General features: G+C 43.6%; 1 protein-coding gene across 1 annotated transcript in view; it reads left to right on the forward strand.

The window, feature by feature from the left end:
- Positions 1 to 27,723, forward strand: part of LOC108081262 (aminopeptidase N) — a 791,205-nt gene that overhangs the window by 623,131 nt on the left and 140,351 nt on the right. Inside the window, exons 7-9 of the mRNA XM_041776406.2 lie at positions 26,562 to 26,707; positions 26,763 to 26,913; positions 26,971 to 27,662. Of these exons, the coding sequence (XP_041632340.2) occupies positions 26,562 to 26,707; positions 26,763 to 26,913; positions 26,971 to 27,662 (989 nt within the window). The remainder of the gene's footprint in view (positions 1 to 26,561; positions 26,708 to 26,762; positions 26,914 to 26,970; positions 27,663 to 27,723) is intronic.

Consider the following 27,723-nt stretch of genomic DNA (forward strand, 5'->3'; position numbering starts at 1 on the left):
CAAGTTTGAACTGTGCCTTGCAGCTCTCTTAGAGCAACTCCGGATTCTTGAGGAACAGCCTGGATGTTAAAAAGAATCTTTAACTGACTGTTGACTAACAAGCGCTTATTTTCGAAGCGGTCGGAAAGGCTGCTCCATGCTGAGACGAAACCCTCGTTGGTCAGAGGGGCCTTTGAAACGATGGCATGAGCATCGCCGCTTGTCTTCGAAAGTAGGTGGAATAACCTCTCCACAGGCGTAAGTCGGGAATTATTAATGTAAATCGCCGTGAAGAGGTCCCGGAAGGTGGGCCACCGAAGATAATCGCCTGTGAAGACCTCGGTGTCCACTGGTGGCAATCGACAACCCATGGACGGGAGTGTGGGCGCAGGGGCGGAAGCCTGAATAGACTGGGAGGCGGCCTTGTCGATAATTTCCTGCAGCTGTACAAGACACCTCGAATATAAGGAGTAGCACTCACTGTACTTGGATTCAAGCTCAGTGGCGGTGGCTGTACTGTCGGAAGACACGGAAAGAAGATCGGAGCAGCTTTCATAGCTTTTCTCCACCTTGTCCCACAGGGCCCGAATTTGGTCCCGATGGATCCGGCACATGGCGGGGGAAAACCTCTCCGTGTCAGGAGCGCTCGGAATGTGGATGTTAGCTTCGAATTGGCTAACACGGGCTGTCGTCGAAATGAACTTTCGCAGGGCGATGTCTAGGGCATTTTGAGCCATTTTGGAAACCGACTGAGTGAGTCTTGGCGAAGGAACGGGACCAGAATCGACGGACTTGTCGCTTTTTGCCCTTGGGTTGGCAGTGGTTTTCTGTTGTTTCCAGTAGACAAACTCAATTTGGGACTCGGCGGATCAGCGGTTGTCGACTGACCTGAGCGAAGGATGCCTGATTCGAAGTGGAAAGCAGAGTCGGCAACCAGAACGTAGACCGTACTGTCCGTGATCGTGGTGGAGTAGGAAGCAGAGATGTCTATATATATTTCGTGGCTCGGAAGGGGAGTTTGTCTAAATTGGAAAATTAATTTATTAATTATAGTCCGTGATAACAAAAAAAAAATTAATTAATTATTAGTGTCGGAAATAATTAATGTGAATTATTTACATATTTGCACGTAATTAATACGGAGCCGGAAAGGCGGAATTAAAATATAAACCTTGGCTTTGACTCGGGGAAAACTCACTGGGCTATGCCGTCGGCAAAGCAGTGCATAAGTGAGGCGCCTATGAGAGACGAAAGGAACAGAAACCGAAACAACAACAACAACAGCACGGCTGATGCGGCGGTTAGTGCGGGGGTCCGAAAACAACCATAAATCGAAGTTTGGTTTAAGAAAAGCCGTCGGCAAAACACAGCCTAAGTGAAGAGCTCAGGAGAGAGACCAAAAACGGAACTTGAGGAACAACAACAATAACAACACGTTTGCTGCGGCGGTTATGTGGATGTGGAGACAAAATCTTGGTTATTTTTGTTATTGTTTGATGGTTATTTAATTCCTGTATGTAAGGCAGAAAATATAAATACGTATGCAATTGTATGAGCATGCAAAATATGTATGGAAAAGTTGTCTTTATTTTGTACAGTGGAAACCCGATAACGGAACTGCTGAGGGCGTACAAAAAAATATTGAAGGCAGAAAATATATTTTGTACAGTGGAAACCCGAGAACTGGACTGGAGTTGTGAGGGCGTACAAAAAATATTGGAGGCCGAAAATATATTTATATATTGGCATAAGTACAGTAGAGCGTCGAGAAGTGGACTGTATTATTTGAAGTTGAAGGAATTGTGTTCAAGAAAATATCGAGGCGGCGGGAAACACACAGTGACCGAATATACATATGAGAATAAAATCTCGGGTAGGGGGCCGAATTCGGCAACACGAAATATTCACTGTAGAATTTTCACTGCCGCGGCGCTCGACTTGAAACACACTTTCACTTATTTTATTATTATAATTTTTTATATATTGTTCGGCTGAAGGTTGAGGATGTCAATTACCACTCTAAGTAAGTGACCAACCAACTCGCGGAGTAATGCGCGCCGATTTACATTACATGTATGTATGTCAAGACCGTTTTATCCGTTAATGTACGGCCGAGTATTGGGATGTATGTAACATATGTATGTACGGAGAAATGTACAACGGGTCCGAAGAAGTGGAAGAAAAAACGGCGATAATTATGCCGTTGCAGAACGAAGTGCAGGCAAATGGAAGTGGGGAAAATTGGCTTTGGAAATGATTTTTAAGTTGTCTAATTGCCGTGGTGTCGGAAAACTCGGACTAGGAGTTGACAAAAATATCGTCTGCAGGTTGAGTGAAATTTAAATTTCGGACAACTGTTGACGACCGGCAATTAGAGACGGGAGGAAACTTTTTACTTATCTTTTCTGCAGCGGCACCACCAAGCTGCTGGAAAAAAAGGATTCCAGGACGATATCCTTATCCGGCTCGAAGGACCATGTTTAGGAGTGGGGTGGCTGCTAAATCCTCCGCAAAAGGATCAATACAAAGTTTATCCCACGAAGTAGCAAAACGTAGAAAAAAAAGTCCAGAAATTCGGGGGTCGAAAAATGACGTCGGCGGAGTGCCCGTAGCATACATATATTGTCGCAGTCGATTCGGTACTAAACTTAGCTTAGCCTAAGGGCCCGCTGCCGGCCGAGAAGCCCAGCTTAACGGCGCGAGAGCGGAAGAGCGGGAGAACCGTGAATTAGAGCGGCGTAGCCGTCCCTAGAGGCGAGCGACGATCGGGAACACGGGAGCGTGCGATCGGGAATACCGAGGAGCGGAGAGCGGGTGAGCGTTGCTAAGCTGGAAGCGCTTGAGCTTTTGGACGCTCGGTGGGCAGAGGGGGAACAGGGGGCCTCCTGGCGTGAACAGATACTGTTGTGTTTACATCCGGTCACGTTCTGGGTATCATGTAGTTAGATGTACTGCTCATGTCTCGACCAATTGAACTGTGCCCCAATCCTTGTAGCGACAAGTTTCCTGATCCAACCAGACCTTAAGCCATCTTTCCTGCTGTCAGTTGCGCTTGGATATCCAGGGGATATATACCGTTTATGGTTTATGGTGATATACAGAGCAGTGCCTGCCGCTGGGTTCTCTCCATAAGCTTATTATACGTTTTCTTCTCCATGGCTGACCACCACACTAAAACTCCATACAGCAAAGACGGACGCACCACCGATATGTAGACCCGATTCGTATTGGAACCGTATGTACCTATGATCTGATAAGGACTCTCAAGGACTCTCCAGTCTGATAGCAAAGTATCATGTCCCCTTACAAGAGTTAAATCTAGCACGTTTGAGGAGGTGGGACCTACAAAGGTGTGTTCCTCCCCCACGTTTACTATACTTAGGTTAGGTGAGACTTAAAAGTCTAAGAGTGATCCACCTCTGTCGTTTATGTCGGGGATCCCCCATACGCAGTGGTGTGCGTTGACGTCTGCACCCACGAGCAGTTCCTTCGGGCTGGCTTCTACCAAGCTCTTGATTTCTTTTGGTGGGGCCGTCCTATCGTGTGCCATGTAGCAGGAAGCTACCAAAAGGCGCTTTTTTCCGCTCTCTAGCATCACCACTGTCAGGTGACATAAGGTTATCGTGTAGACCCTTCCGTACAAGTAGGGCAGTTCTGTTCCTGTTAACCGTTGGTAGATTAAGCAAATCGTAATTTGCGGACTTTAGTCCGGCGATGGCATTACCTTAGGTGATCCATGGCTCCTGAATCAAAGCTATGCCGTCGGATCCTTGCACAATGGCAATGAGGCGTTCCGCCGACGTGACCTTGCTCTTATGAATGTTGAGCTGCAGCACCCTGAGTATCATGGGTACTGGGCTCCCTTCCATACGACGGGTTGACTATATCTACCTGTTAGCAGGTGGTCCGATTTCTTGGCATTCGGAAAAGCAGCAAAGCGTGGCGTTAAGCAGTACCGAGATGGACTACGTGGCACTATCGGCGACATTTCGGGATGCGATAGTCATGCCAAGGCTTATTATGGAGATCGGCTGCAGAGACAACGGCATCCCGATCGTCGTTTATAGAGATAATCTGAATGCGCAGGCGTTAACCAAGAACCCTGTTCATCATTCCAGAACTAAGCACATTAATATAAGTTATCATTTTGTTATAGAAGTTGTAAAGAAAGGGCAAGTTTTGTTGAAATATAATATATATATAATATATAACAAGAAAGGAAGCTAACTTCGGCACGCCGAAGTTTGTATACCCAGATTGGTTTTTATATTTATATTATTAATTCTGTCTGGTTATGCAGCCCGCACCTGATGACCCAGCGGCCAAACAACAACAATAAATTAGCAAAGCTTTACCTCTCCTCCTGCCTTCTGCATAACATAAAATTTATCACTCTCTCGCTCTAGTCCATAACTTTGCATAGCTGCCCTTGGCCGTCCGCATACTGCAGCAAAAATTCTTTTCTCAGTTCGTCTTCGTTTGTCTTCGTCTACGCTTGAAAGCGATCAGCTCAAATATTTGCCTATAACTATTTTCGGACCAATTCGGGTCATAAATATCCGCAGCGGCAATTCGGCTCGCCTGTGCTGATAAATAATAGAAAACTTCGTGGCTTAATAAATATTGCATTTAATTTATAACGTTTAAAGCAAGTACGTTTTTTTTGGGTCAAAAAGAAATTGGACAATTCGACAGCTATTGAAAAAGCTCAGTAGCTCAACATTTGGTGACCCCGACGTGATATTGGCTATTAAAAACATTAAACATTTCGGTATAATAATTGTGCCAAGCGCGTAAACAATTTCGTTTAGAGCATTGCTTGTGGCTGGACTTTGCCGCGCCGCGTTAGGCAAACGTACATACATACATATATATACACCGGTACTTGTCGTCTACTCTTTGCTCTCGATCGCTTGCTTGCTGTTCATTTGCCGTCGGTAACAGCTACTCGAATTCGCTTCCCGCTTATTTTGTGCAGTAACTCTGACAAAATAATTTAGCTTGTGTGCGGGCATCGTTGCGGTACAAAGAAAAAATCTGCAGTGCATGTCAAACTGTTGACTGCAGTTTCTATTGTGAACTAATAAAATAAAAATGTCGACTCCAGAAACTCCTCAGTTTTCGTCGCCCAATCGAGTTACGTTTTTTAAACGTAAGGCAAACGCGATAGCTGCCCATGCTACAAAAATTGCTTCTGGCCTTACTGCCGATAAGGCCGTTCCTGAGGAGGAGCTCACACTGCAACTTGAGCTTATAAATAGAACCGAAGCCTCTTTCTCATTGGCTCATGATTCGTTGGAGCAACTCGATTATGAGGAAATTGGCAGCAAAGCGCGGGACGACTTTGAGGAGTTGGTGTTCTCCATGAGATCGGTGGTGCTGCAAGAGCTGGGGAAGCGCAAATTCCCAGGAGTTCCGTGTTCAACCATGCATCCAGAGGTGGCCATGGAGGCCGCTGCGCCTGATCCAAGAAGATCGTGCCTTCCTGAGCTTAAGTTGCCAACCTTCAGCGGCGGCTACACTGAGTACGCCGATTTTATTTCGATGTTCCTGACAAATATTGATAGGAATAGTGATCTGGCTCCAATTGAGAAGCTGCAGCACCTGAAATCATGCCTGAAAGGTCCAGCTTTAGATGCCGTTCGTTCGCTGGAGATCACTGACTCTAATTATGGAGTAGCTCTGGAATTACTTGACAATCGCTTCAATAATAAACGCCTTATTTTTCAGGCTCACATAACAGATATTTTTGGTTTGTCAAAGGTGGAAAATGCATCAGCTGTGAAGCTTCGGGAGCTCTCCGACAAGCTCAATGCCAATCTTCGAGCGCTTCAGAGCTTGGGGACCTTGGAGGAGATAGCTGGTTGCATTCTTGTTCGTACGCTGCTGCAAAAGGTTGACCCGACTACCCAGGCTAAATGGGAAGAGTCTGCCTCTCTGGACCAAATATCCACCTGCGCAGAATTTACTACATTTCTGGAGAAGCGATGCCAGAAACTTGAAAATGTGGAGCATGCTGCTGTATCCAATGGTGGCAATTCGCAAGCTTCAAGGACCAGGAGGTTCAGCAGTCATGGGAGAAGTTCGTTCATTGCCACCAGCAGCACAGCCTCGACCAGATCGTGCGTTATGTGCCAGGGTGCAAATCATGCGCTCAATTCGCCAGCCTTTCTCCTTAAGCTCGTCTGCGTGAAACTAAACGGGTAGCCTTATGCCTAAACTGCCTCAAATCTGGACATCAAATGAGGAATTGTAGTTCTGGCTCCTGTCGAACATGTGGATCTAAACATCATAGCCTTCTACACTTTCCCGCACCGCCTGTAACAGCGCCCCCACAACCTGCTCCACCTAACGTGCCATCTTCGTCAAATACTGTTCAAAATGGATCGTCAAACTCTTCGCTCGCTTCGTCGTCATCGCAATCCGCTGCTTTAGTCGCTCAGAATCTCGATACGGATTGTGTTTTGCTTGCCACTGCAGTCATCAGTGTGCAAAATCGCTCTGGTTCGTGGGTTCCTTGCCGTGCCCTGCTCGACTCGGGATCTCAACTGCATATCATTACTTCTCGCCTCGCACACTCGCTTCAGTTGCCGAAGGTCAAATCCACGGCCACTGTATCTGGACTTGGAGACTCTAAATTTTGCTCGGATGGTTTTTTGGTAAATATTACTTTAAAGTCTCAAGCTTCAGATTTCGTCTCCAGTATCTCGGCTTTGGTTGCGCTTGCCATCACGGACGACCAGCCTAGCTTCACTGTCAGCCCAGAGGACTGGAACATACCCTCCAATATTCGCCTGGCCGATCCACAGTTCTTCAGATCGCAAAGAATTGACTTATTAATTGGAGCAAGTCTATTCTTTGAGCTGTTATGTGTTGGCCAAATTAAGTTGTCTGATGGGCTCCCTCTGTTGCAAAAAACCCGATTGGGATGGGTTGTCACTGGCGGAGGATCAGCGCCACGCCAGTCAGCGGCCTTGGCTGTCCAATCTATTGCAGGGACGTTAGTCGGAGATGACGCTGGTCTGGAGAGCGTTGTGCGGAGTTTTGGGAAGTGGAAAACGTTGGAGAGTCTGGATCTCAACGTACCAAGGAGGAACTCGATTGTGAAGCTCATTTCAACGCCAACTTTACTCGGCTGCCATCAGGAGAATACTCGGTTCCCCTGCCAACTAAGCATAGTGTTGAAATCCTGGGAGATTCATATCAACAAGCTTATCGTCGTTTCGTCAACCTGGAGAACGAAATGGATCGTCATCCTCATCTCAAAGCGCAGTACTCGGCATTTATTCGTGAGTACCTCGATCTGAATCATATGTCTCTTGTAGATTTAGACTCACGGAATTTATGCAAGTTTTATTTGCCACATCACTGCGTCATTAAAGAGGATAGCACAACTACTAAGCTGCGTGTTGTTTTTGATGGGTCTGCCAAATCGTCGTCTGGATACTCATTGAATGAGGTGCTCATGGCAGCCGAGATTGTTCAACACATTGTTGCAGTTTCGCACATTTCCTGTCGCCCTAATCGGCGATATTTGCAAAATGTATAGATGCGTTCGGATTGCTGAGCCGGATAGCTACTTGCAATGCATTTTGTGGCGTGACTCACGGCAAGAGGAAATTCGTGTTTATAGGCTGGACACTGTCACTTATGGAACTAAACCTGCCTCGTTTCTGTCAGTTCGAGCCATGCATCAGTTGGCAGAGGATGAGAAGGCATCGTTACCCCTTGGCGCCAAAATACTTTTGCGAGACTTTTACGTAGATGATCTCATCACAGGAGGCAACTCGACACAAGACGTTTTGGAGATCATGCGGCAGACCACTGGACTTCTCGAAAGAGGCAATTTCAAGTTGAGAAAATGGTGCTCAAACGATCCTGCGTTGCTGCAACAAATCCCAGAGGCCGAAAGGGATTCATTCTTGAAGTTCGACGATGGCAGCGACATTACAAAAACGCTTGGACTTGCTTGGGATTCGTCGTCGGACGTTTTGCTGTTCTCCACATCGCCAATGAAAATTATTGCCAAACCAACCAAGCGCTCAGTCTTGTCTACGATCGCTTGCTTTTATGATCCTCTAGGTCTTATTTGTCCTGTAATTACTAAAGCCAAAATATTTTCACAGAAGATCTGGAGAGAGAGACTCGACTGGGACGAAAGCTTGCCGGCAGCGCTAAATTCTTCGTGGCTAAGTTTGTCGGCCAATATTTGTGAGACGCAAAGGCTCCAGTTTCCTCGGCTAGCACTGAACCCAAACAGCGTGATCGAAGTCCACGGATTCAGTGATGCCAGTATTGACGCATACGGAGGCTGCATTTACGTCAATTCCATGGAGGATGACCGAAGGATTGCCCATCTTCTCTGCGCTAAATCTCGTGTGGCGCCACTGAAGACTCTCACGGTCCCTAAGTTGGAGTTGTCTGCTGCCGTGTTGCTGGCTCAACTCATTCAAGAAGTACAACAAATGGGGCTATTCTCGTGCTCCTACTACTCTTGGTCGGACAATGCGACTAATTTTGTTGGCGCTAAGAACGAGTTGTCTGAGCTAAAGCGATTGTTCCTGAATGCCAGCCACCAAACCGCAATAGATGAATTCTGCTTGACTGACATCATCGAATGGAGATTTATTCCTCCTCGCTCACCCCACTTTGGAGGTCTATGGGAGGCGGCTGTGAAGACTGCGAAGTACCACTTCTACCGATCTGTTGGACCTGCAGTACTGCCCGCTGATGACCTGCGCACTCTCGTTTGCCACATCGCGGCAATCATTAATTCTCGTCCTTTAGTCTCACTTTCAGAACACCCTGGCGATCTTGATGTGCTGACACCGGCGCACTTCTTGGGTACTGCTCCTCTGGCCTTGTTTCCCGAGCCTGACTACACAAACTTGAACCTCAATCGGTTGGATCGCTGGCAGAAAATTTCGTTCTACCAGCAACTGTCCTGTTCCCGCTGGAAAAAGGAGTACCTGACGCTCCTTCAACAGCGCTCCAAGTGGCGCATACAGAAGACGGATGTTCAACCCGGTGATGTCGTTCTGGTTAAGGACGAAAACCTGCCCTCCCTCAAGTGGCCACTATCTCGAGTGGTCAACCTCGTCGCTGGATCCGACAATGTGGCTCGAGTCGCTGTGCTGAAGACCGCCACTGGCATCATCAATCGCGCAGTTGCTAAGCTGTGTGTGCTGCCGAAGCAGGATGAAGTTGAAAGCCCTTGTCTTCCAACGGGGAGAGAATGTCTGGTTATGCAGCCCGCACCTGATGACCCAGCGGCCAAACAATAACAATAAATTTGCTCTGCGTAGCAAAGCTTTGCCTCTCCGCCTGCCTTCTGCATAACATAAAATTTATCACTCTCTCGCTCTAGTCCGTAACTTTGCACAGCTGCCCTTGGCCGTCCGTTAACTGCAGCAAAAATTCTTTTCTCAGTTCGTCGGCATTCGACCTTCAACGAGTGCAGACGTGCTTACGGACGACCGCTACGCGGGGTTTATTCTCGAAGTGTTTTTTCATGGTGAAAAAGTAAATTCGGAACTCTAAACTACGTACTGTCAGCTAGGCCAAGCCCTACAGTGCGTATGACAAACGGACACTAGTGCGTGAGACGTGTTTTTGAGCTGCAAAGTTCATTTATATGGTGCCACGCGTAACAAGCTCAAAATAATGAGCGGCGATCAAAAGAATGAGCGTAGAACCTCTGTAAACCAAAGAAACGGTTGCTTCATCTATTTCTCAACTCGCGATATCGAAGCAGAAAAAACGCCTACCAAGCCCAACCCTGCTCTACTGACCGCCGACGGCACGAGAGCGCGCTCTTGCTCACCCGCCCTACTCATTTCAGCTCCTACATCTTGGAGCTCCCAATGCCAAACCCCTCCACCACCGGCTTCGATGGAAGACGCACCAACAACAAGCAGAGCTGCAATTTCTGCAAACGTAGCAAAAGCAACAGCAACAACTAAACCAACGACCAATATTGCGAAATCGGTGCCAACGGCCGCATCGCCAAATTCAATGGTAACAACGGTAACCGTGAACTCCGAAAAGCAACAAGCGGTTCCGGCCATACAGACTGGCATGGATCGCTACATCCAAATTAAGCGTAAGCTTAGCCCACATAACACGGTTGGTAACAAGCCTAAGATCAACCGTGTCACCAAAAGCTACGACCCAAACAACTCCAACAAATTTTCTCCGCTAGCAGCTGATGAGAATAACCAAGCAGAGCCGGAGCAGGAGACTCAAAAACAGCCAAAGCCCCCACCCATTTATATTAGGGAGAAAAGCTCAAACGCCCTGGTCAAAAAATTGTTGCTCTCGTCGGGGACGGAAACTTTCATGTTGTTCCGCTTATTAAAGGGAACATTTGCGAAACAAAAATTCAAACCAAAACAGAAGAACACTTTCGGGCTGTGTCAAAATACCTGGAAGATTCCAAAAAGAATTTTTACACCTACCAACTGAAAAGCAGCAAGGGACTGCAAGTCGTGTTAAAAGGAATTGAACCAGACGTCGCCCCCTCTGAGATAGTGGTAGCCCTGAAAGGCCAGGGTTTCCTTGCCAAGAACGTCAGCAACATTATAAATAAAAACAAAAAGCCGCAACCACTATTCAAAGTCGAACTACAGCCAGAAAGTAAAACCCTGAAGAAGAATGAAGTTCACCCGATCTACAAGTTGCAGTTCCTATTGCATCGAAGAATCACCGAGGAAGAACCACACAAACGCAACGCTCCTGTGCAATGCACAAATTGCCAGGAGTATGGACAAACAAGGACATACTGCACCCTTCGGTCAGTCTGAGTAGTCTGTGGAGACTTCCACAATTCCGCACACTGCCCTGCGAACAAAGAAGACCCAAAAACGAAAAAATGCGAAAACTGTGGAGGAAATCACACAGCTAACTACAGAGGCTGCGTGGTCTACAAGGAGCTGAAGAGTCGCATGCGATGAGCAACAGCTACACGCCAACAAAATACACAAAATGTGTATTATAATTCAAAAACATCTCCAGATGTATTCTTTGCCAAAGCAGCCAGATCCTCTTTTGGTTGTCTAAATGCCCCGACGGGCATCTCCTACGCTGAAGCTCTACGAACAGGTATGCAAAATCCTCCCCCCTCAAACTCGGTAAACCCTCAGAAGGCCCCAGGGCAGTCACAAAACAACCTGGAATCCATGATGGTGACCATGCAACAAAGTATGATGGAACTCATGTCATTTATGAAAACGACCATGCAAACGCTTGTCCAGAATCAGAATATGGTGATACAGTTGCTTGTAGCACAACAGTCGAAATAATCAATGTCTAATCTACGTATATCCACGTGGAATGCCAACGGCGTGTCACGGCATAAACTTGAACTAACACAATTCCTAAATGAAAACCACATCGACGCCATGCTACTGGTTGAAACGCACCTCACAAAAAGATACAACTTTCATATTAGAGGTTATACCTTCCACCGCACAGATCATCCAGATGGTAAAGCCCACGGCGGGACCGGCATCCTTATCAGAGAACGCATCAAACACCACTTCCACCAAAAGTTTGCTACAAATTACTTGCAAGCTACGTCCATTAAAGTGCAGTCAGGTAACGGCAACCTTTGCATTGCTGCTGTCTACTGCCCACCTCGCTTTACAATCTCTGAAGGCCAATTCATGGACTTTTACAACTCTCTTGGAGATCCTTTCATAGCTGCAGGAGATTACAACGCCAAGCACACGCATTGGGGATCCCGCCTCGTGACCCCCAAGGGAAGACAACTGTATAACGCTCTCATCAATGTGAGAAATAAACTGGACTACGTTTCCCCTGGTAGCCCCACCTATTGGCCAGCAGACCCCAGAAAGATACCTGATCTAATTGACTTTGCGGTGACAAAAAACATCCCACGCAATCTAATAAACGCCAAGGCCCTTCCGGACCTTTCTTCAGATCACTCGCCGCTGTTGATAACCCTCCTTCAAAGCCCAGAAACTACGGATCGCCCTCACAGGCTGACGTCGCACAGAACCAATTGGATGAAATACAAAAAGTATGTGAGTTCCCAAATAGAGCTATCCCCCCGGCTCAATACTGAAGCAGACATCGACTCCACCACCTCCGCTCTGGAAGAGGCACTTGTGACTGCAGCCAGGATCTCAACACCACAACAGAAGGATGTGCAAAAAATCAAATTCAAAACGAACCAGCACTTTGAACAGCTTATCCAAGAAAAGAGGCGTCTGCGACGGGCGTGGCAAACCAATAGATCGCCATGCTCAAAGCAACGTCTAAATGAAGCCACACGCAAACTAAGCCGGGCCCTGAAGCAAGATGCCGAAAATGCACAATTAAGATATATTGAGAAACTCTCGCCAACCAGCAGAAAGCCTCCCTTATGGAGAGCTCACCCAAACTTAAGCTCTCCGACTGAAACCATTACCCCGATTAGAAAATCATCTGGTTATTGGGCCCGCAGCGACAAAGACAGAGCCGAAACTTTTGCCTCACATCTCCAGGGCGTTTTCCAGCCGAACCCTGCTGCACATCCATTTGAACTACCATTTGAACTATCGCAAACCCACACTGAAACGGAATCTACTCCAGCATCATTTCGTCCGAACGAAATAACGAAGGTCATCAGGGAACTAAAGCCGAAAAAGGCTCCCGGCGATGACCTAATAACTCAAAAAATGATAATTAAACTTCCGAATTGTGCTATTGAGGTCATCTGTAAAATATTCAATGGGATCATAAGTTTCGGCCATTACCCAACAAAATGGAAAAAATCTATAATTATAATGATACCGAAGCCCGGAAAAGACCACACGATTCCGTCATCTTACCGACCAATAAGTCTACTATCATGCTTGTCCAAGTTATTTGAAAAATGCCTACTAAAGCGCATAATTCCTTATCTGGGAGCTCACAACATCATCCCAGCTCATCAATGTGGCTTCAGAGAAAAACATGGAACTATCGAGCAAGTTAACAGAATAACATCAGAAATTCGCACAGCCTTCGAGCATCGAGAATATTGGAGCGCGATATTTCTCGATGTTTCTCAAGCATTCGACCGCGTCTGGCTCAACGGCCTCATGCACAAAATAAAAACACTTTTGCCGGTATACACACACAAATTACTTGAGTCGTATCTCTACAACAGAGTCTTCGCAGTGAGGTGCAACGCAACAACATCCGGCACCTATTCAATCGAAGCTGGAGTCCCACAAGGAAGCGCTCTTGGGCCTACCCTATTTGTTCTATACACAGCGGATATCCCCACAAGCGACCAGCTAACACTATCCACTTTCGCTGACGACACTGCGATCCTCAGCCGTTCCAGATGTCCAGTCCGGGCAACAACCCAGCTCGCCAACCACTTCAAGGTAGTCGAGAAGTGGCTATCTGATTGGCGTATTAAAATAAATGAACAAAAGTGTAAGCACATAACGTTCACTCTCAACAGACAAACATGCGCCCCGCTCTACCTGAACAGCACACTGATCCCCGAAGTCAACGTGGTAACGTACCTGGGCGTCCACCTGGACAGACGCCTAACATGGCGAAGACATATTGAATGCAAGAAACTTCATCTAAGACTAAAAGCCAGCAGCCTCCACTGGCTCATAAACTCCCGATCGCCCCTGTGTCTGGACTACAAGGTCCTGCTCTACAACTCCACACTAAAGCCAATATGGACGTTTGGCTCCCAGCTCTGGGGGAACGCGTGCAGTACCAATCTAGACATCATACAGCGCGCCCAATCAAAAATCGTGAAAACTATCACTGGGGCACCATGGTATATTCGCAACGAACACATCCACAGGGATCTCGGCATTCCTGCAGTTAAGAACGAAATAGAAAAACAAAAAGCGTCCTACAAGGAAAAACTCTCCACCCATCCAAATCCTTTAGCACGGGACTTGATACGAGTTTCCAGAAGAAGCCGCCTACTACGTAACGACCATCCAACCCAGCCATAATTAGTCAGGGCCATTTACTCTGTACCAGTCTCATGACTGATAGTTAGGTAGTATTGTAAGATTTGATACACTTATTGTTAGTCTCATAAATGAGAAGATTCAATAAATAAAAGCAAAGACCAAAAAAAAAAAAAAAAAAAAAAAAAAGTATAAAAACCAAATTATTATATGTATTTCTATAAATATACAACTTTTATATATATCCTGTTTTTCCTACTAATTTAACCAGAATGACTGGATTCTTAATGATCCAATTGCGAACTGCAAGGGTATACAATCTTCGGCGTGCCGAAGTTTGCTTCCGTTCGTGTTTTTTGTTATTTTTGGAGCGCAATATCGAAACTAGACTAGTATTCTGAAATAATACTAAAAGCTCATGTCTCAAAGTAGATGAAAATACGTTGAAAAACAACGAAGTTATAATTTTTTCTATTACCTTCCCTATCCTTCCTATGGCAGCTATAAGATATAGTCGTCCGATTTACATAAAATTTATACCAAAATTCAGAAACAATACCAGAAGCTCATGTCTCAAAGTAAATTAAAATACGTTGAAAAACAACGAAGTTATAATTTTTTTTCGATTAATTTCCCGATCGTTCCTATGGCAGCTATACGATATAGTGGTCAGATTTTCATAAAATTTTAAACAAAATTCTGGAGTAATATAAAATGGCTATATCTCAAAAATGATGGAATAATATTAAAAAACCGCCAAGTTATAATTTTTTTCTAAAAATGTATCGATCATTTGTATGGCAGCTAGTCGTCCGATCCGGCCCGTTCTGACATATATAGCAGTGAGAGTATATAGAAGACTACATGCAAAGTTTCATTCAGATAGCTTTAAAACTGAGGGACTACTTTGCGTAGAAACGGACAGACGGACAGACGGACGGACAGACGGACGGATAGACATGGCTAGATCGACTCGGCTGTTGATGCTGATCAAGAATATATATACTTTATAAAGTCGGAAACGTCTCCTTCACTGCGTTGCAAACTTCTGACTGAAATTATAATACCCTGCAAGGGAATAATAATAATAATATAATATATATCTATATATATAAGTTATGTCCTTTGTAAGGACATGTGGGGAGCCCCGCCATAGTTCGGCTCCCTATGGCGGAGCTACGGCCCCAGTTCATACTTGTACCTATTCATTCCCACAGAAGATTCAGAACAGGAGACCAGAATAGGAGTCGTCGTTACAATTCGTATCGTTATAATTCGTATTCATTATTTAATTAATTAGAACAAGAGGATAAGTAATGATAACTAGTTTGGTTCGCCGTCCAACTGCTACTGTCTTGACCCAAGTCGTCATCTGGCCTTTAGCCCTCGGGGTAGATGGGCGTTCCGTTGGCGCCGCCCGACGTCGGCGTCGGCAGCGCTTGCCATACTGCAGACCTTGCAGTTCTCACCGTGCTCCAGTTGCACGGTGAGCGGTCAATGTGCCGTGCCCGGCGGATGTCTGTCGCCGTGCTGAGTCGGCACGGGGTGCGGGGGGCAGGTGGCTCGTCAGCTTTTCCGTCGGCCGGTGGATACCAATGTGCTGGATCGGCACGGGGTGCAGGGGGCAGGTGAAGTTGGCCGGTCAGCGCTCCCGTGGCCGGACGGCGGATGTTGATGTGCCGAGTGGGCACGGGGAGCGGGGGGCAGGTGAAGTTGGCCGGTCAGCGCTCCCGTGGCCGGGCGGCGGATGTTGATGTGCCGAGTCGGCACGGGGGGCGGGGGAACAGTTGGGTCGGGCGGCCAGCCCTTCACTGTTAACTCTTCCACCTTTGAAAATCTGCGTCCCGCAGATCAGCAGCTCTTCACAGGGGTCGGACCGGCGGCGGGTGCCTCCAGTTCGACGATGCCTCGATGCGTTGGGATGCCCTTGGTGGAGGTTATTTTTCTCCACACAACATATAGCAGTGAGGCGATAATGAGGGTAATCGCTGTTTCTGTTAAAATTGAGAACAAGAAATTATTAGATATTGTGGACAGTTTTCTTAGGTTCTGCAAGCTGAAGTCATGCACATATTTTAACGAGAGTTTGTAACCTGTTGCGGTTACTTTACTAAGCACCGCTGGCATGGCCATCACGTGCGTCGACGCATAACTGCTATAAGTCATGTTGCCAATCTGGATGGTCTCATTGCTGTATTGCACTATGAAGGAGCCCATTAGCTGGCGTTTTCCCGAATTTGTTATGACCGTTCCATTGAAATTCGTCAGGAACAGGGTACCATCGTCGACCAACTCCACTATTTCCTGATCGTTCCTTAGGTGGTCGCAGAGGGCGTGTCCTCCCTTCAAGAGTCAGGGAATCCAGCCGGCCTCGTCCAGTCTTTTTAGATTCTTTTCTCGGCAAACAGTAGTATTGCCGATGGTGAGGCAGTCACCCAATACCGCGTAGGTTTCTTGGGGAGCCATCGCCAGTTTGTTATATTCCAGCTCTACTTGCTTACCCTCTATAATTGTAGGGTAAAGGAGCATTAACTTGTAGTTAGTGTCGATGACTTTGGGCAACGCCAACACGTATAAAGCGCAGCTCCCATTAGTCAGAATCGACGGCTCTGCGAATTCCACCGCTTCCACCACATTCTGGTATGGCAGACTGTGGGTTTCTTCTAGAATGGTTTCCACTTCCTTTTGATCTAAGAGATTCGTGTTTACTACAGATGCCTTTGCCAGTTGGCAGGCCCTAGTAATCTCCTCGACCTGCTTTAATAGTATCACTGCTTTCTGCATTAATATGGTCGCCAGATGGACTTCCCCATCGATGGAGTTTACTCTCGCCATCATGACGTCGAGCTTCTGTAGTGAGTCATGCGTAGCGTCGAACAACTTTGCATTTATTCGTATCTGCTGGTTATTATTTTTGATGACGACCTCCTGCGACTGGGGGATGGTATTCCAGTCCGTGGCATCGGGGGATCCAGCTACCCATTTCCAGGCTGATCCCAACCAGTCTATAGATCGAGGCGCGCGGTGCGCCGATGTCATCCTCTTAATGCCATCAGTGGCTTCTTCCAGGTAGTGGAAAATTAATGACGCAACTCTGGCGTCGGTTATTACCGATGTTTCCTCCGTGGTCTTGTCTATTATGTTTTGGATCTGTCTCAAGTCCATGACGTGGGCGAGCTTGAACACCCCGTTCACACGCCATACCACGCCCTGCTGGAGTGGGATGACCGGCGTGTCATACTTGAAGATATTTAGGGCGGTTGTGACTTGAATGATCGCCGTACTTGTGAGAGAGATGTTATTCATTTTTTATTTATTATTTACTCTTGACGTTTTAATTCTTATTTTTGGTAATTGTTATTCCTTAATGAATTATTTTGTGTTAATATTTATTTTGTTAATTGTTATTTCCTTAATTAATTATTTTGGGTACTTGCTTATTTGTATATTTTTTTGTTTACATTTTATTTTTGTATTTTATTTTTGTATTTTATTTTTTTATTCTTTTTTTTTTGTTTTTTTTTTTGTTTTTTTGTTTTTTTTTTTTTTTTTGAGACCCAAATAATTTGTTATCTTTAAGGTTTCTTGATTTTAATTATTGTTTTAATTTTATTTTGATAGGGATTTGTGAAGCGTTCCCAGCGAGGCTGTTTTTAGCTCTTTATATGGGACTTGTGGAACGTCTTTCCTCATTTAGTTATTACCGTAACCCTGCCATTTTCCTCTACCTCTTCTGGTTTGAATCGATGTTTATCTTTACTCTTGATTTGTTTGTTGGCGACATAAACTGTGTCCCCCTGACTGTATTGCAGGGGCGGTGCCCGGCTCTTTTTAAGCCTGTCGGTTGACATTTTTTGTTTATGCAGGAGTAGCCCTCTTATGTCTTCCTCTGTCTGTTCCTTAAAATTGGTAAGCTCCTGATAGTTTATTCTTGAAGTTCTATCGAAGAATATATCGACCGGCTTACGGTTTGTCACCGAATGGACAGAGTTATTATATCTGTCTACGGCAATAAAAACCAGTTCGGTTGCTTTTAGGCTACGGTTATCGTTTTTCAAACATCGGTATATCTCAAGGAAGGTTGACTGAAACCTTTCGACCTGGCCATTCACCTCACTCTTCTGAGAAGGTGTGTAATAGACGGCTATTCCAAGAGATTGTAAGTAATTTAGTACGGTGGAGCAGAGTAAGCCCCTTTCATTGTCTGAGACTATTGTTTCGGGTGCAGTGAAATAATGTAGGACTTCGGTCAGCCGCTCGCGGAGGTGGACTGCCGATTTCGATTCTATTGGGAAAAGCTTGGCAAATTTTGAGAATTTGTCGATGCAACTCAGGAATTTGAGGTTTTCGATCGTGAAGAGGTCGATGTATAGGATTTCACATGGGTAACTGGGGATAAGCGTGAGCTGTAGTTTTGGCTTGGCCGAGTGCCTATCATATTTAAACATTTTGCAGGCCTGGCAAGAAGAGACCAACGACCTAATGCGGCTGGCCATTCTGGGGAAATAATATTTTTCTAGGATCTGTAACTTCATCTCCTTTGGATTCCTGTGGGCCCTAGAATGCTCCACATTTATTACTCTACACAGTTCTTCCTCGTCTGCCACATCGGTTACCAACCTCTGCGTAATGCGAAGTTTGTACCCGGGGAAATTCTCTCGGCAGCACTCTTGTAAAGACTGTAAGTAGTTCTCGGGAATCTTTATGCCGTTGATCACTGATGGTTTTAGGAATTTCGTTAAAGAGGGCAGCAAATTTTGTGTGGCGTCAATGGGAATCAAGTGACGCACGTAACCTGGATGTGGAGTTTCACAAGAGTATTCCGACCTGTCTGGGTCGAACACAAGTTGACTCTTAAACACGTTAAGGGGGGCTTCCACATGAGGAATTAAGTCCGATGCGTCTTGAAGCGCACTGTGGACGGTAGCAATGGAGTCCGTTGCTGAAACTGAAGCTGCGTCGGCATTAAGGTAGTTTACATTTGAGATGATGCGTGAAAGGGCATCAGCGACCACATTAGATTCGCCTGGTTTGTAGATGAGCTCGCAGTTGTATTCTTCAATACGCGCTTTCCACCGCTTTAGCTTCGCATTATAGTTTCGATTACCTAGTGAAAAGGTCAGGGGCTGGTGATCTGTATAAACTTTAATTGACGCAGCGCCGTAGAGGTAAGATCGTAAATTATCGAGGGCCCATACTATCGCTAGCATTTCTTTTTCATTCACTGCGTAGTTTTCCTCTGTTTTGTTCAGAGACCGCGAAATATAGGCGATCGGGCGGTCTTTCCCACCGTCGTTCTGAGAGAGAACAGCTCCTATTGCGTAATTTGAAGCGTCGGTTGTCAAATGGAAAGGCTTGTTAAAGTCCGGAAATGCCAGAACTTCCGAAGAGGCAAGAATGGTTTTCAAATCTTCAAAAGCTTTCATGCCTTCCTCGTCAAGCGAAATCGATATATTCTTGGATTGAGAGGCCTTAACCTGAGCGTGTTCTCCCCTCGTGAGGTTCGTCAAGGGTTTAGCAACCTTCGCGTAGTCGCAGATAAATTTCCTGTAATAGGATGTCATTCCGAGGAAACTTTTAAGTTCCTTCAAATTTACAGGTGGGGGCATATCTTTTATGGCTTTGACTTTCTTCCCGTCTGCGCGGATTCCCTCTGCCGTTACTACATAACCCAGAAACTCAACCTGGGTGCGCAGGAACTGCGATTTTTCCAAATTTACTTGCAACTTGGCCTGTCTCAATTTTTCAAAAACAGCGCGAAGATTACGCCAGTGAGACTCATAGTCTTTACTTAAGACAATGATATCGTCGATGTCGATATACATAGCAAATTTTACCGATATGCTCTCGTAATACGTCGTCGATCATCCTTTGGAAGACTGCCAGGGCGTTTAGTTAAGTCCTTTGTAAGGACATGTGGGGAGCCCCGCCATAGTTCGGCTCCCTATGGCGGAGCTACGGCCCCAGTTCATACTTGTACCTATTCATTCCCACAGAAGATTCAGAACAGGAGACCAGAATAGGAGTCGTCGTTACAATTCGTATCGTTATAATTCGTATTCATTATTTAATTAATTAGAACAAGAGGATAAGTAATGATAACTAGTTTGGTTCGCCGTCCAACTGCTACTGTCTTGACCCAAGTCGTCATCTGGCCTTTAGCCCTCGGGGTAGATGGGCGTTCCGTTGGCGCCGCCCGACGTCGGCGTCGGCAGCGCTTGCCATACTGCAGACCTTGCAGTTCTCACCGTGCTCCAGTTGCACGGTGAGCGGTCAATGTGCCGTGCCCGGCGGATGTCTGTCGCCGTGCTGAGTCGGCACGGGGTGCGGGGGGCAGGTGGCTCGTCAGCTTTTCCGTCGGCCGGTGGATACCAATGTGCTGGATCGGCACGGGGTGCAGGGGGCAGGTGAAGTTGGCCGGTCAGCGGATGTTGATGTGCCGAGTCGGCACGGGGGGCGGGGGAACAGTTGGGTCGGGCGGCCAGCCCTTCACTGCACTATGGTTTTTTTCGCGTTTTTTTTGGCATAAACTCTAATTTTAAACCTATTGATCTGAAATTTGGTATGTATACATTTTTTAAGCTTCTATGATGGCCTACCAAATTTCAAATGATTTGGGGCACTATTTCATATAGCTGCCATATAACCGATCTGGCCGATTTGCACCAACTTTTTTGTTTTTCAAGCTATTGCTTTGAAATTTGGTTTGTATACATTTTTTAAGCTCCCAAGATGACCTACCAAGTTTCAAATGATTTGGTTATATTTAAAAAAAAAAAAAATTTTTTGGCGAATGGGCCAGATCTGTTATATGGCAGCTATATGAAATAGTGCCCCAAATCATTTGAAACTTGGTAGGTCTTCTTGAAAGCTTAAAAAAGGTATTCAAACGAAATTTCAATACAATAGACCTAAAATTGGAGTTTATAGAAAAAAAAAAAAACGGAAAAAAACCATACTGATATGGTACTAGAAAATGTTGATTTTTTCGAAAACGTGTGGATTCGGACAAAAACGGTTAGTTTCTCATTAATCTGCACACTTTGGTTAATAGTTTCTCATTTACAACTTTTTGCAACTCTTTGCCATGCAAAAGTACTGATCCACGAAACACAGCTACACTTGTTAAGCTCGCTCTAAAAATACACGTAAACAAAAGACGGTACAATTGGACAAAAACACATAACAACGACAGAAACATTGGTAAACTTTAGTTTTATATACCTGGACAATCGTTTTCCATATTTATTCATTTAACTTCTTCGTAAACTTTTGCCACAACAAACTATCAAAGTCGCACAATTTTTCGCGCCAATTTCATACAAAACAGCTGCTACATAATCAGCTGACTTTAACAGCTGGCCAGCAGAACAGTGTTGTTCCATATGTTAAAGTTACATATTTTTTTATTTGTCTATGGTATTTAAAAATTAAAAATAAAAAAAATTTTAAGATACATAAAAATAAAAAAATTGACTTTATGCCAAAAAAAACGCGAAAAAAACCATAGTGCACTGTTAACTTATATATATATATCAGGACAGTGCTGACATTGCAATCCTTACGATCCGTTCGCTCAAAATCTCACTCTCTCATGATAAGTTCGAAGTCCACTGTCTCATGTCCTCTCTGTCTCAAGCTCCCACTCAGACAATAGAGAGCTTTTGCATTAGCTGAGGTATCCTATAAGACCCTACTGATAAGATAGTTTTTAGTTCTTAACTCACCCGAATCAAGACACAATAAAAGCTTCGGTCACAATTATAATTTTTTAATTAAAAGTTTAGTCTTTTTCTTAATTTACACGCTTGTATGGGTATAGGATAGAGATTTTGAAGTATCAATATTTGTCTCGCTCTTAGGAATAAAGAATAAAAAATTATGCATACCCACTTCTCTTTATTCTTCAACTTCAAATTCAGTCGCAAATACAATTCCGCAGCATACACACGGTGTTTTGATTTCTCGCTTGAAATTCTGCCGCTCAATAAGACGTTGATGCTGGTGTATTCTGGGTGAATGTTATGGGGAATGTTACGTTGCATTGAGCTTGCAGAAAATGCGTTTAGAGCAGGTTTCTGTATTCTTGCAGAGTTTTTGGAGATGGCCTAGACGTAGACAGTTATTACATCGGATTGAGCCTGGTACTTGAACTCTTTTGTATCCTATATAAACGTATTCTGGGAGGTCGAGATTTTCGAATGTTTGGGTAATAGGTCCAGTTTCAGTCGGCTCTCCTTAAAGAGTTTTTATAATCTTCATTACGGCGCACAGTAGGACCTTTTCTGAATTTTTCTTTTTAAATTGTTTTTTTTTTTTTTATTTTTGTTTCATTTGTATTTTTTTTTACTAAATATATGCTTGTTTGTGGAGTATTTCTAATAAACTAAGCATTTCTGGACTATAACCATTTGATTCTATTTCTTTTCGAAACCTTACATGCCGCGGAGATGGAATAAACCGGTCAAACGATCTAGTAATGTCCGTCTGTCTGCTTCTAAGCAAACTAGTCCCTCAGTTTTAAAGCTTTCTGAATGCAACTTTGCATATAGTCAAATTTTAAGAAAAAAATTATAATTTGGCTGTTTATTAACATATTTTCATATATTTTGGGATATAGCCATAAATATTTCATAAATATTTCAAAATTTCGATTTTAATTTTAATCTTATAGGTGCCATAGGAACGATCGGGAAATTAATAGAAAAAAATATAATTTCGTTGTTTTTCAACGAACTTTCATCCTCTCTGAGATATTTTTTATTTTTATTATTTCAGAATTTTGGTATTAATTTTATAAAAATCGGACAACTATATCATATAGCTGCCATAGAAGCGATTGGTAGATATAGAGAAAATGTAAAGCTGGTAATCTAAAACTGAAACGGTCAAACTGTAAACATAGTAAGTATACATACATAGGTAAAATGAAATAAAACTCTGTTTTGTGTGTGTTTTCTGCATTTAAATTTATAATTCAAGTATCAAATCCTCGTGACAACTGTATAACGCTCTCATCAATGTGAGAAATAAGCTGGACTACGCACAGTAGCGCCTTTTCTCATTTAGCGTTGCAAAAATCATATCTTTTGAACCAAATAAGGTAATCGAATAATTTAAACGGCATTGGACAGGTAGTTGTTGTAAAATATATATATATATATATATGTACTGCCCACAAATACGCATTTTTAAAGGGTATCAAAGTGAAAAAATATTTTTTTTTCAATGAAAACAAAAATTTTTATTTAATTTTTTATGTTTATTTTTATGTATTTGCTCAAATAAAAATAATTTGAAAACTGAAAAAAAATTTTTTTTTTTTAATTCGAACTGTAACCGCCACGCGCTACAGTTAGTATATTTCTTGAAATGTATGAAATTGTGTCGGTATTTTGGTATATTTTTCCCTGAGTTGTTTTGGTTTTTTGCGTTGCATTTCCGCAGACGCAGCTCGACGCAGCCGATGAAAGTTAATTCTGATCCAGGAAAGATCCACGGAACTTGTAGTCATAGTGTAGTCAGTCGCCGGCATTGGCGTCAAAAGATATAGACTACTTTAGGCAGAAAAAGGTGAAAAAAATGGACACCTGGCAGGTAGCGATTTACCTGTAGAAGCCCAAATCAAAGTGTCGTTTTTTTTAGGTTCTTTAATAGTTTATGAATGTATCTATCATTTAAAGTAAAAACCATGACCATTGGTTTTATGGTTTTTTTTTTAATATTACCTGAAAGTCGACCAATTTACACATTTTTTTTTGTATGATGCAAAAAACGAAACAAAGTTCAACTTTAAATGCTCATAACTTCTACAAAAAAATCTTAAAATTGATTTTATTTCAGATTCTGAATCCTTGTTAAATTTCCTGTCGAATAAGTATGGTTAAAATCGTTTTTACGAACATGACTTTTTTGATTTTTGCAACGCTAATTGTTCGAGAGGCGCTACTGTGCTACGTTTCCCCTGGTAGCCCCACATATTGGCCAGTAGACCCCAGAAAGATACCCGATCTAATTGACTTCGCGGTGACAAAAAACATCCCACGCAATTTAATAAACGCCAAGGCCCTTCCAGACCTTTCTTCAGATCACTCGCCGCTGTTGATAACCCTCCTTCAAAGCCCAGAAACTACGGATCGCCCCTACAGGCTGACGTCGCACAGAACCAATTGGATGAAATACAAAAAGTATGTGAGTTCCCACATTGAGGTAGCCCCCCAGCTCAATACTGAAACCGACATCGACTCCTCCACCTCCGCACTGGAAGAGGTACTTGTGACTGCAGCCAGAATCTCAACACCACAACAGACGGATGTGCAAAAAATCAAATTCAAAACGAACCAGCAGTTTGAACAGCTTATCCAAGAAAAGAGGCGTCTGCGACGGGCGTGGCAAACCAATAGATCGCCATGCTCAAAGCAACGTCTAAATGAAGCCACACGCAAACTAAGCCGGGCCCTGAAGCAAGATGCCGAAAAAGCACAATTAAGATATATTGAAAAACTCTCGCCAACCAGCACAAAGCATCCCAAATTTAAGCTCACGGGCTGACCCCTTAACCCCGATAAGAAAGTCATCTGGTTGCTGGGCCCGCAGCGACAAAGACAAAGCCGAAACTTTTGCCTCACATCTCCAGGGCGTTTTCCAGCCGAACCCTGCTGCAAATCCATTTGAACTTCCGCAAACCCACACTGAAACGGAATCTACTCCAGCATCATTTCGTCCGAACGAAATGACGAAGGTCATCAGGGAACTGAAGCCGAAAAAGGCTCCCGGCGATGACCTAATAACTCAAAAAATGATAATTAAACTTCCGAATTGTGCTATTGAGGTCATCTGCAAAATCTTCAATGGGATCATAAGTCTCGGCCATTACCCAACAAAATGGAAAAAAATCTATAATTATAATGATACCGAAGCCCGGAAAAGACCACACGATTCCGTCATCTTACCGACCAATAAGTCTACTATCATGCTTGTCCAAGTTATTTGAAAAATGCCTACTAAAGCGCATAATTCCTTATCTGGGAGCTCACAACATCATCCCAGCTCATCAATTTGGCTTAAGAGAAAAGCATGGAACTATAGAGCAAGTTAACAGAATAACATCAGAAATCCGCACAGTCTTCGAACATCGAGAATATTGCAGCGCAATATTTCTAGACGTTTCTCAAGCATTCGACCGCGTCTGGCTCGATGGCCTCATGCACAAAATAAAAACACTTTTGCCGGTATACACACACAAATTACTTGAGTCGTATCTCTACAACAGAGTCTTCGCAGTGAGGTGCAACGCAACAACATCCGGCACCTATTCAATCGAAGCTGGAGTCCCACAAGGAAGCGCACTTGGGCCTACCCTATTTGTTCTATACACAGCGGATATCCCCACAAGCGACCAGCTAACACTATCCACTTTCGCTGACGACACTGCGATCCTCAGCCGTTCCAGATGTCCAGTCCGGCAACAACCCAGCTCGCCAACCACTTCAAGGTAGTCGAGAAGTGGCTATCTGATTGGCGTATTAAAATAAATGAACAAAAGTGTAAGCACATAACGTTCACTCTCAACAGACACCCATGCCCCCCGCTCTACCTGAACAGCGCAGTTAACGTGGTAACGTACCTGGGCGTCCACCTGGACAGACGCCTAACATGGCGAAGACATATTGAATGCAAGAAACTTCATCTAAAACTAAAAGCCAGCAGCCTCCACTGGCTCATAAACTCCCGATCGCCCCTGTGTCTGGACTACAAGGTCCTGCTCTACAACTCCACACTAAAGCCAATATGGACGTTTGGCTCCCAGCTCTGGGGGAACGCGTGCAGTACCAATCTAGACATCATACAGCGCGCCCAATCAAAAATCCTGAGATCTATCACTGGGGCACCATGGTATATTCGCAACGAACACATCCACAGGGATCTCGGCATTCCTGCAGTTAAGAACGAAATAGAAAAACAAAAAGCGTCCTACAAGGAAAAACTCTTCACCCATCCAAATCCTTTAGCACGGGACTTGATACGAGTTTCCAGAAGAAGCCGCCTACTACGTAACGACCATCCAACCCAGCCATAATTAGTCAGGGCCATTTACTCTGTACCAGTCTCATGACTGATAGTTAGGTAGTATTGTAAGATTTGATACACTTATTGTTAGTCTCATAAATGAGAAGATTCAATAAATAAAAGCAAAGCCCAAAAAAAAAAAAAAAAAAAAAAAAAAAAAATATCAAAACCAAATTATTATATGTATTTCTATAAATATAAAACTTTTATATATATCCTGTTTTTCCTACTAATTTAACCAGAATGACTGGATTCTTAATGATCCAATTGCTAACTGCAAGGGTATACAATCTTCGGCGTGCCGAAGTTTGCTTCCGTTCGTGTTTTTTGTTATTTTTGGAGCGCAATATCGAAACTAGACCTGTTTCTATGACAGGTGAGTCGATACTGAAAAAATAGTGTTCGACTACAATCTTCTATTTCATTTTTTTTTAGTTTTAAGTAAAATATGAAAAGATATTTTATAAACTTGACTTGCGCAATAATATATGAATTTGAAACTTGTATAATAATCTGAATCTGAATATAAATATCGCTCCATTTACACTCTTTAATGTAACATCGTTGAATTAATATTTCCAGGAATTTCAAAACAAAGTATACGTAGCACATGAATGCATAAGAAATTTCTTTAATGCATCTCTACCTTTTACGAATTTTGATGTAATCGCCATTCCAGATCTTCCTACATATCGTTATATGAGCCAATACGGTATGTTAATAGTAAGGTAAGGGAGCTGCAAAATTGTATTCACAAAATAATAATATTTTAATGCTTATTAGGGAGTCTGAATTACAAACAAATGGGATTTCTGAAATTATGCGAGAGATTATGTATCAGTGGATTGGTACGTTTATTACTCCGGATTGGTGGACTGAGGCTTATATTAATAAAGCCTTAATAAGTTTTTTAGCGTCCGAATTAGTCATTGAAGTAAGAAACATATAAAAAATAATGTAATTAAGAAAACTGAAAAATACTTTTATTTAGATCAATGGAGAAGCTGAGTTTAACGGAAAATATCCCATGACCATACTCTACTCATTGTACTATGAATTAGGAAAACGATATCCTCATTCTCGCATAACAGGAATGAAACAAGAGTTGAATTCTCACAAAATTGAGTTAACAATTAGAATGCTTAAACACGTTTTGGGAATGGAATCCTTTAAAAATGGAATACGAAAATTTATTTCCGATTATAAAAACAGATCTTTTAAGGGATCGGACCTGTGGAATACACTTTCAAAACAAGCTAAAATAGATAAGACTCTGGATAAAGAACTAAGTATATTAGAAATTTCAGAGTCTTGGTTAAAACAAAGCCGCCTTCCGATTATAGAAATTACCAGAGACTACGAGACAAGAACGGCAATAATACAACAAAAGGTATACTTAAGAGAAAGGCCTCACGATGTTCCTGATCAAGACAAAATGCTTTGGTGGATACCTTTGTTCGTTATTCGACAAGACACTCTCAACTTTTTTAACAACACGTATTTATGGATGAAAAAAATTAAGCAAATTAAAATTTCAAACTTACCACCTCAACACGAGTTTATAATTGTCAATCCAGAGGAAATTGGACCATTTCCGGTTAACTATGACGAAAAAAATTGGAATATGCTCTCCGATTTTTTACAAACTGAAAATGGTACAAAAAATATTCCCGCTTATACAAGGTAAGATATTACAAACTTCTGCATACCCTATGATCGTACAGCGCTATAAAAACTATCACAG

The sequence above is a fragment of the Drosophila kikkawai genome, chromosome 3L (assembly GCF_030179895.1).
Source record: "Drosophila kikkawai strain 14028-0561.14 chromosome 3L, DkikHiC1v2, whole genome shotgun sequence".
In the NCBI taxonomy this organism is placed as follows: Eukaryota; Metazoa; Arthropoda; class Insecta; order Diptera; family Drosophilidae; genus Drosophila; species Drosophila kikkawai.